This window comes from Panicum virgatum, chromosome 7N (assembly GCF_016808335.1).
Source record: "Panicum virgatum strain AP13 chromosome 7N, P.virgatum_v5, whole genome shotgun sequence".
In the NCBI taxonomy this organism is placed as follows: Eukaryota; Viridiplantae; Streptophyta; class Magnoliopsida; order Poales; family Poaceae; genus Panicum; species Panicum virgatum.
In genome coordinates, this window is record NC_053151.1 from 4614069 (window position 1) to 4624636 (window position 10568).

Sequence of the window (10568 nt, forward strand, 5' to 3'; positions counted from 1 at the left end):
GCTCTTATCACCGACGATTTCACTGCCACACTGATTTGAGGGAATAGTTTTCTATTCGTGTGTATTTTGATCCATCAAATTCAGTAATCTACCTCCGCTCAAAAATCTCTATATTTTGTTAGTAAATGCACTCCGTCAAACTGACATGGAAAAAAATTATTTAAGATGCGTTGTATTGTTCCAGTAATGTGTTTTTGTAGTTTCACTAGTGACAATTACTAAACTATCTCAATATCATGTAGTTCAGTAGTCCAATATTATCATTGGTGATATATCAAAAAGTCACCAATAGTCTGGTAGTAAAAATATAAAATTACTCAAGCTTCATCTTGGAATTCGAAAAAATTACCAAAGCATATTACTTCTTCACTTAGTAAGTGAGCTACCACTCCTGTCCTATCTTCTCTTCGTATGTTTTTCTATGATTAAGTTCAGTAATTGGTAGTATGGTTTTTAGTTTTGTTCTTAGCTATCGAGATCAGTATTCGGATCTAAAATGGTTCAGTAAAAATGGCCTATTCTCTAAGATCCAGCAACTGGATGCATTGCTGTCAGTAATTGCTGAGCGTGTATGGGAATATGTGTTTGAATTACTGAATTACTTGAGATGTGCACAGAGTTGGTATACACATGGTTCTTGGGTGCTTGCATTACTGAAAATACTGGATCCAAGTAATTACTGAGCATGTATGACAGAATTGTGTGAATTACCGAATTAGTTGATTCGATGACATGAAAAATTACTGACATATTATACATATGTCAACGTGCCTGGAGGCGGCCGCGTGTTATCTGTACCGAGGTGAGCATGTTGGGGTGTGGAAATTACTGAAAAAGCTTTCACTAGGGTTTGAAGTATCTGGCACTTGATATGCAGGTTTGAAGACATATGGGTAGGCATTACCTGATCACAAAAAAATTCTATGGATTTGTTCGATAAATGGGCTTCGATGTATGGAATAACTTAATCTATATATGCATAGGCATGACTGGACGTACATAAAAATTGCCGATATTTACTGACTACTGGATCTGCATGAGAAAATACTGAACATTTGGAAGGTACACCTTTGTTGATTGCAAAAAAATGATTTATGAAAATAAGGTGTTGGTGAACCTGAAAAAATTACTGGATGTATATATTACTGACTAACTAGATTGCTGAATACAAGCATCTGCTGAATATTTATTTTATTACGGAGTCTCTCAGTTACTGAATCCAAAAACACTTGAACTATTGCAACACTGCCCTTCATGGAATCCTAAATCCATCCAATGTACAAAAAAAAATTCTAAATAACTAGATCTCCAAATTACTGAATACATCAAATAAAAAAAGTGTAGGTGAAAAGTCCCAAGTCACCAAAAACATAAGGAAAAAATACTGGATGTACATAAAAAGAAAATACTGAATAACTGATCTTCATATTACTGGATCGAAGAAAGTACATGGTGGGTTACTGGAAAAATCATTCACCAAAAACATGAGAAATTACTGGAAAAAAGTGCATAGTACTGAAAGCTAGTTCTCTGGATTATTGAATCCAAGAATATACATATAGTTGGGTGGTTACTACACATATGTACACATATTAGTTATGTTTAACTATCTCATGTAGCCTCCAAAACACAAAAACACATAAAGTCTAAAAAAAAGTTCAGTAGTATCATTGTCGTATGCATGATCCGATGAGTTGGGAAGGGGTGCAATGCCCACATGAATCTGCCACCAGTTAAACTCTGAGAAAGATCATTGAGAAAAACAGAGCAAAAGACCGGCATGATACTGAATTACTTGGTTGCTGGTTTACTGATAATAAATGAAACGCTGCATAGTATTAATAGGTTACAGAGAATTATATAGTATTACTGGGGTATTGAGGGATTACTCATATATGTAAGTATTAATGAATTATTAAATGCAAGCATCTGCTGAATATTTATTACTGAATAACTGGATTAATGAATGCAAGTATCTGCTGAATATTTATTACTGAGTCTCTTGGTTACCGAATCCAAATATATGAACTATTTGCAACAATTAGTAGGCATGAAAATACTGATTAGATGGATCTATTGATTACTTAACCTACGAATGCATATAAAAAATTCGTGAATGACTGGATCTTCGGATTACTGAATCCATTCAATGTAAAAAAGGAGTCTCCATGTTACTGAGTCTCTCAGTTACTGAATATTTATTACATAAAAGAACTACTGAATAACTCGATCTCCCTGTTACTGAATTCAAGCATGAACATGGTGTGTTACTAGAAAAACAATTCATCAAAAACCTGAGAAATTACTGAAAAAGTGCATAATACTGAATAGTTAGTTCTATGGACGAGGCGATGAGTCGAAAAGGGTGCCATGCCCACGATGAACCTGACGGAAAAGAGAAACAAAAAGAAACAATTCATCAACAAGCAGGAACTACAGAACGCAGTGGAGGGGAGAACCGCGCACACCCAAATTGCGCAGCCAGGAAGCTCCCGATTTGAGCCATTGGCGCAGATCAGCAGCCCTGCCGCCTGTCCGGGTAGCCACGCTCCCTGCTCCCACCGCGCTCGTGCCGGCCACGCGACCGCTGCTCGAGGCTGCTCGAGGCCGCACGAGCCAGTTACGCTTGGGGCCGCCCGCCTCCGCCGCTCGCCGTCGCTGCCACTCGGGCCGGCTACGCGAGCTCCACTCGTGGGCTGCACTCCCAGCTGCGCTCGGGGCCGTCCGCCTCCGCTGCTCGCCGCCGCCGCCGCCGCCACCACCACCAGGCGGGATTTCTGCGTTGGGGGAAAAGAAGCAGCCAATCAGGGTTGGGTTGGGTGGTGGTGGGGCACGTGGGGGTTAATGGGTGTCTGGGTTTGGGTGGTGTGCGGGTCAGCCGGTCAGGCGCGCGGGGTTGAGAGGTTTGCGGGTCGGGCACGCGGGCTTGGGTGGGTTGGATGTTGGGTGTAGAATACTAATCTACACCTAGGGTGTAAAATAGCACATAGGTATATATATATATATTATTGCTAGTGGGAGATTAAAAACTAATTAATTAGGGTTGCTGCTTCATTTCTTCTATAGCTAGCACACTGCTAGTGCGTGCGCACGTGTATGTCCTTTGGATCGTAGCGCAGCGTGCGTTCACATGACAAATAAATTCAGACTGACCGGCCTATATATGCACGCTGTCCTGCATTAGCAAAATACGGTTCAACTATATACGCATGCATGCATATGTCAAGCTATTCGATCGGCGCTCTGAAAAAAAAGAATTTTTTTTAAAAGAATTCTCACGAGACTGAACTTGCTAGAATTCCTTCAAAATCGCCATATAGAAAACCATTCCATAAAATTTATATAGAAAAATTCTTTCAAAAATGTTCGTAGGGAGACTTACCATATTTATTGTCGGGACAGATAAAAAAAGAGGAGAAAAACAAAAAATAAATAAGTGCCCGTAGTGGGCCTTGAAGAACTTGTGCGTGTTTCATTCATCATCCCCCACCCGAGCTTGTGGGCTATATATGTCGAGCCTTCTCTTTCCACGTTGCCACAAACTAATCTAGTAGCCCACAGCCCAAAGACACAAACAGGTTGAAATGCACCACGGCTATAGATTAACACATTAATAAACAAAACTAAAGATTCACGTTCATGCATCAAAACCATATCAAATTAAACTACTAAAACTATACTTAGTATTGATTCACACATTCCAACACCACACATAGAAGAAACATACATACCTCGAGGCATACCAAAGCCAAACTGTTTTTGAAAATTGTATACTAGCATATCTCAAGAGAGAAAAAGTAAAGTATGGATAAAATCTACGTAACAGACTAACATTAGTTGGGTACTATAAGAATGACCAGGCAAATCTGCTGCCATGCTTTCGACAAATTGTCTGTACAACAAAATAATTGTGCGCTGCCTTAAGTACACATTCTTTTTGCTCTATTAAGGAACTCCAATCCCTTTCTTCACGTCATTCAGCACAAATGTGGCATGAATGCGAATGTAAAGAAGCAACTCAGGCAATCACTCTATCGCTCAATGGGGATCAGTAGGTTGGGTCCTGGGTCCTGGGTCCCACTAGTTGAGGCCAGAGACATGAATGTCGCCTCCCACTCCGGCAGGTACAAACTCCACTCGGCACTTCAACAGGCACCAAGAGCGTCCCATCATATATGCTTCTTCCTCCTCGAAAATTATCACAAGAAATGCAAGTACTTGATGCATCTCGATTGACTGACCAGCAACAATGTTATCAGCAGAGCACCCCTGCTGCTGGACGACTGCTTACTGCTCAAAAACCGTCAACCTCCATCATAACCAGTTAACTGTCACTTGTAGGAGTCGATGCGACTGTCCACTGAAACTCGCTTGCATAGGGGCTTCTCTCTGGTTGATGACTGGCTCTGAAAGAATTTATGTTCTCGAGTTACTTGTAGGCTAAAGCAGATTGATACTGCCTTCCTTGAGAATTATTGCGCCACATTATCTCTAGTGCTGCCAATGGGATTTGAGCTGGTGCTGCAGGTGTGATGGTTGAAGCAACTGACAGAAAACAATGGTAGATCGCTGGTGTCCTTCTGTTGGACTTGCATTGTGGCTGGGCACTGATCATGTCGTTCTTGTAAGTGCATCTGTGATAGAACCTGATGTGGTTATAAAATTCATTTATCAACCAGTATCCAAAATTTTGATCATGTTGCTGCTACCAGGATCAAAACCTTTATCTGCGAGCACATGTCTAGCCTCTGAGGATCTGTTGTTGTGCATAGTCTCATATGTCATGAACATCAAGAACTCGAGAAACAGGCACCTATCTGTGTCCTCATTATTAACCTGGGGATCCTTCTCCATTTCCCTTTGTGCCCAGTCAATTATATTTCTAGTATCATCATCAAAAACAAAAGAATCTTCCCTAAGCTTCTCAGCCCACATAAGGGCTCTCTTTCCAAATCCTTGCTTGCAGAAATGAGAAAGGAAAACATTAAGTGTGATAGTGTTTGGTTGAAAAGCCATCTTAATCAGCCTGCCAGTCAGTATCATAGCTCGATTAAGAACATCACTGCAAATGCCATCCATAAATGTATTGTATGTAACTGAATTAGGAGGACAGCCCCTAGTAACAAGCTCATCTAACACCTTCCCTGCTTGGTTCAACATATGGTTGCTGCAGAGGCTATGCATCCAAATATTATATGTGAAAATATCTGGTTCACAACCAGCTGCAAACATCTTATTCATGAAATTCATAGCACCATTCATATCCTGAGACCTGCAATACGCATTGATTATAGTATTGTATGTCACTGTGTCTGGGATTAGACCATTACTGCACATGTCCAATAAAAGGCTGTCCACCATCTTCAAGTTTCCTTGTCTGCACAAACCGTCGATTAGAATGTTTCTTGTGTAAACATCAGGAACAAGGCCACTCTGCCTCATATTCTGCTGTAATTTCAAAGCTTCAGACATATTGCCTGCCCGGCAAAATGCAGATATGATGGAGTTGTAAGTAATATTGTTCGGTTCAAGTCCTCTTGTTGTCATCTCAGCAAATGCCTGATACGCCTCATTCACATAATCTAATCGGCATAGGCCATTGACATATGCTGAGAAGGCAATAAAATCAGGCTGCAGACCAATTTTTTCCATATCATCCCAACATTTCAAAGCACGGACTGCGTCGCCCTCTCTGAAGGATGCGTCCAAGTAGATAGTAACCAAGTAGATAGTAAATGATGTCCTTAGACAGTATCCCTTGCTAACCATGTGTTCTAAAATTAGCTGCGCCTCATCAAGCCTTCCTTGATTGCACAGCCCCATTATCAAGTAATTAAAAGTATGTGTTGACGGCGCCAGCCCTAACTTCTTCATAATTCTGTATAGTTCAAAAGCTACTTCATGGAGTCCCTCCTTGCTATAAGCAGCTATCAATGCATTAAATCCAGCAACACTAACTGGAACACCCTGCTCAATAGCACCGCGCAGAAGTTCCCAGGCATCATCCAACCGGCCATCCCAACAAAGCCTACAGACCAACACATCCAAACTATCAGCCGGCAACTGTGAACCAAATATTTCATGATCATGGATTGACTGGGCAGCATGCCCAAACTTGTACGCTCCAGCAGCAAGGATGTTGAAGGTGCAGGAATCTGGCACTAACCCCCTCACTTTCATCTCCCTATAGGCCGCTCTGGCCTCATCCATCCGTCCGGTCTTTGCATATCCATCGATCAAGACATTGAAGGTTATTGTATTTTCTTTGATCCCTACCTGTGCCATCTCATCGAACAGCCTCCTCGCTTCCACCATCCTCCCCTCATGGCACAGAACATCCACCAGTATGTTATACATCACGACCGTCGGTTCACATCCTGAACTGCACATTTCCTTAAACAGTTTGAAGGCATCCCCTGACCACCCAAACACACAGTGCCCCTTGATGAGGATGTTATAGCTGACAACGTCCGGGATGATACCGAACTTCTTTTCCATGACCCCAAGCAGCCCCGAGCCAGCGCGCAGCATTCCCCTGTGGCACAACCCGAGGATCATGGCGTTGAAGATGGCGAGGCTCGGGCGTGGCCCCCTCGTAGCCATTTCCTCGAACACGTTCCAGGCAGCGCGGACCTCCCCGCTGCAGAATAGAAGGCGCAGCAATGCCGCCAGCGCGGAGAGGCTGGGCGTATTCCCGGAGATGCGGACGCGCGCGAGCACGTGGAGCGCCTCGGCTGCCATGCCCGCGGCGAGGAACGCGTGGAGCGCGGCATACCACAGTCTTGATCGAGCGCTTCCGCTGGTGCTTCCGTAGGAGAAGGATCAGGAAAGGAGGTCCTGGGAGGCGGCAGGGAGGAGCGCCGCGAGGAGGATCGCGGCGAAGGGGCGGAGCGCGGACGCCGACGCAGCGAGGCGGGAGGCGGCGGCGAAGCGAGCAGCGAGTGGGGTGGAGGAGGGGGAGCTAGAGGAGGGTGGGGGGCTGACGGCGTGAAGCGCGAGGTGGCATTGTGGGGAGGTCTTGAGAAGGCGCGCGAGCGCGAGGAGGGTGTCATGGCGGAGCGACGCCGGCAGCGAGAGGACGCGACGGTGGTCGGGATGGAGGAACTGCGCGGTTGGATCGTAGGAGGTGGAGGTGGTCGTCGTGGAGAGGAGGCGGTGGAGGGCGACGAGAAGAGGGTGCGGTGTTTTGGGTTGCCGCGCCGCCGCGGCGAGGAGGCGCATCTAGCGCGGCCGCGGCGGCGGATGGGGGCGACGGAAACGGAAGCAAGTCTGCAGGTGGGAGCACTGGAGCCCACACGTCAGTTACCAAGGCAGCACCAGTCGCACGGATTTCAATAGCCCCAACTTTGAACAAATTCTGACGATTATAATATGTAAAATTTGAAGTAAAGAATATCCAGACATAAATTAAGCGGAATTTTCTCCTGATAGAGAATCCAACTTGCTTCTAAACTGGAGACATCTTAATAAAATTATTACTGTATAGAATATGTAAAATTCAGTGTTTCAGTAGTAGCAGAATGACCAAGCGACCCTGCTGTCAGGATTCAGCAATTCTGAGACATGCATACTAGTCTAATCTCTAAACAAACAAATAAAGCTTCCTCAACAACCCTTTTTCTGTATCATGTACTATCAAACAAAAGGAACTCCAATACCATTCTCCACATCATCCAAGCACAAAAACGTGGCTTGAATATGAATGTAAAGAAGTAAGCAGCAGGGCTGTAATATCTATATGGGGATCTGTCTGTAGGTTGGGTCCCTGTGGTTCAGGCCCGGGATAACAATGTTGCCTCCCAACACTTGACGCTCCAAACTGGCACCAAGCGGCCTCCCAGCATATATAACCTTCTTCCATGAACAGCATCACAAGAAATGGAAGTACTCGATGCATCTGGACTGACCAATCGGCAACAATGTCCTAGGCAGAGCACCCCCGCTGCTGGATGAAATGCTTGCTCCTGAAACACTGTCAACCTCCATCGTAAGCGGACCGTTACTTGTAGGTGACGATGCGGTTGTCCACTGAAACTGGCTTGCATGGGGGCTCCTCTCTGGTTGTTGATTGGCTCTGAAAGAATGTATGTTTGGGGACTGTGGCGTTGCCGAGGATGTCAGGAATGCAGGCTGCTCACTGGCTGTGTGCGGGCTGAAGCAGATTGATACCGCCTTCCTCGACGACGATTGCGCAGCAATATCTCTCGTGCTTCCCATGGGATTTGAGCTGGTGCTGCAGGTGTGATGGTTGAAGTAAGTGACGGAAAACAATGGAGGATCGCTGGTGTCCTTCTGTTGGACTTGCTTTGTGGCAGGGCACTTCATATCGTTCTTGTAGGTGCATCTGTAATAGAATCTGAAAATAGAATTGAATGACATTAACTCAAAACATCACTTCAAAAGGAAAGAGATGAATTATTTGCCAAAATGTGGAACGCAGTCTAAATTCATTTTCTGACAAGCTTACAATAGTTAAATTTAACAGCATTAAGGGCTTGCCCTCCGATCCACTCATAAAATTAGCAAGAGGACATCAGAATGTGACAGCAGGGGACTTCATGTCCTTCTGCATTTCTGCCCACTGATCCTTTTGGACGGTTGAACATCTTTTAAAGACTTGCATTTTTAATGTACCCACTGGTGACTGATCTTGTTCTTTTCTTTTTCTTGAAAGTTCTTAAGAATTTTGGAACTGAACTTTGCATTAAGATGCATTTGCCAAAGGTCTACATCCCTTTAACTCAGTAAGTGGGTAAGTATTTGAAAAATCAAGATCAGTCATGTCCTTTCCCCCTCTGTCAACATTCAGTCTACCTAAATTAGGTGGAACATCATCAATAAACAATCTCACGACCTTTTCTTCTGCTACATACACTGCCTTTTAGAAAAAAGAAATAATTGCTCCCACCTATTAAACATGCTTAATAGGCTAACAAGATATATGGACTCTGCACCACATTCCAATCGCTATCTAAGGAAGTAAAAGAAAGGGTAGCAGGGACTGTCTGCATGCATACTAATAGCAGGAAACTTGATTTGGGACAAGTGTGCTAGACAAATGAAGAAGGAACACTTAGCCTGCTAATGAAGTATTAGATTTCGAACGAGTTGCCAGTGACAGGTAATAAAGGTGGCCAACTTGTGAATTGTATATTCATATAGGAAGCAACATTTTGCAAGTTTTCGTTTGTCTAGTTGAGTTGTCAATTAAGAAAGATATTGCCACTGCAAGGGTTATTTTCCTAGCCCAGTAGTCATTCATAAAGCATTTTTTAATTGATTAATATTTGTTTCCTTTCAACCAGTCAAGGGTAAGGCGACACCTGTCCACCGACAATTCTACTGCAGAGTGGACTAGTAGACAACTGCGCAGTTTGATATGTCCTCCTTCCCCTAATATACAAGCATTAGGCGCACTAACAAGCAATGTGATTTGGGGCAGAAAAAGTATCTGGCCCACAAATTGAACATACAAAGACTATATATTGACCAAAAGCAAGAGATGTTTTTATTTGTGGGCAAATTTAGATTTTATTTTAGGTAATGTAAGAATTGGAGCTTAATTACATGATGAGGTCTGCTAGCTACATTTAAGAAGTAGATAGGAAGCATGTATGAATCTCCTTTATTTATATTACTGGAAGCCACAATAAATCTATTAAAAACCAGGAATATTTCCAGTCAAAACAAAGCAGAGGTGTTCCTAAAATCCAAATATTTCAGGTAATACTCGTCAGTTCACACAGCAACAGGTCCCACAAATTCACTCCAGATCTAGCAATAGCTGAATTGACCATTTGCGACAACTGTATCGTGACAACAGTAACAGAAGTTCTTGCACACAAAGTGGATGCATGCTTGGACTGAAAGAAGAAAAAACGCTTTTTCAGGGAACAAAATGCATGGAAAGGAAATTGAAGGCAGGAGGGATTATGAACCTTGGGAAGTTGGAGTTGGAGAGCTTCTTCTCGCCATACTTCCTCCACTGGTGCCCGTCGTCATACGGAGCGTAAGTGTCCGAGGTCCAAGTGCGCTCATCTTTCCTGATGTTTTTTTTACAGAACAGAAATTGAAGAAAAGGCACCATGAAACTGAAATTCGTGCAAATTTCGCAGCAGGGGAAACTTGAGGAAGCTGCGCTTCTGCGTACCTGATCCTTTGCTGCTGGGTTCTGGCAGCCCTGTGGGATGATCCCAAGTCGCTGAGATAGGTAGGAACAGAATCCAGAGCCATGGCAAGAATGGTGAAGGAGAGAAGCGGAGGGAGGCCTCTGAACGAACTGATGAAGAGGGAGGGAGAGAGGAGGCGTTTCTTGAATTGGGGAACTCGGCGGCCTGCGCTGGGAGACTCTGACCACCTTTATTTATAGCATTAAACAACGACGGTGCAGGAGCATTCTTCAACGTTAACACGCGTCGTTGCCTCTGGAACTCCCCCTAATGGCGCTGCACCTTCTTTTCGTGCATTTTTGTTTCTTCTCCGTGGTAGAACTTCTTTTCCAGCGTATTCCTACCAATTACAATTTACAAACACTAATATCCTTTTGCAGCGCTGCAAATAAGAATCTG

General features: G+C 43.9%; 2 protein-coding genes across 2 annotated transcripts in view; both read right to left on the minus strand.

Moving 5' to 3' along the window:
- Positions 1-3660: 3660 nt before the first annotated feature.
- On the minus strand, positions 3661-6770 carry LOC120683487 (pentatricopeptide repeat-containing protein At1g09900-like). The gene has a single exon (XM_039965563.1). The coding sequence runs from the start codon at positions 6739-6741 to the stop codon at positions 4672-4674; it is 2070 nt and encodes a 689-aa protein (XP_039821497.1). The 5' UTR covers positions 6742-6770; the 3' UTR covers positions 3661-4671.
- A 717-nt stretch (positions 6771-7487) lies between these two features.
- The window catches only part of LOC120680698 (WRKY DNA-binding transcription factor 70-like), a 3137-nt gene continuing 56 nt past the window's right edge, over positions 7488-10568 (minus strand). The window contains exons 1-3 of the mRNA XM_039962209.1: positions 10151-10568; positions 9939-10043; positions 7488-8356 (exon numbers count right to left, since the gene is read on the minus strand). The exon at positions 10151-10568 is cut by the window's right edge and continues 56 nt beyond it. Of these exons, the coding sequence (XP_039818143.1) occupies positions 7870-8356; positions 9939-10043; positions 10151-10233 (675 nt within the window). The 5' untranslated portion in view covers positions 10234-10568 and the 3' untranslated portion in view covers positions 7488-7869. The remainder of the gene's footprint in view (positions 8357-9938; positions 10044-10150) is intronic.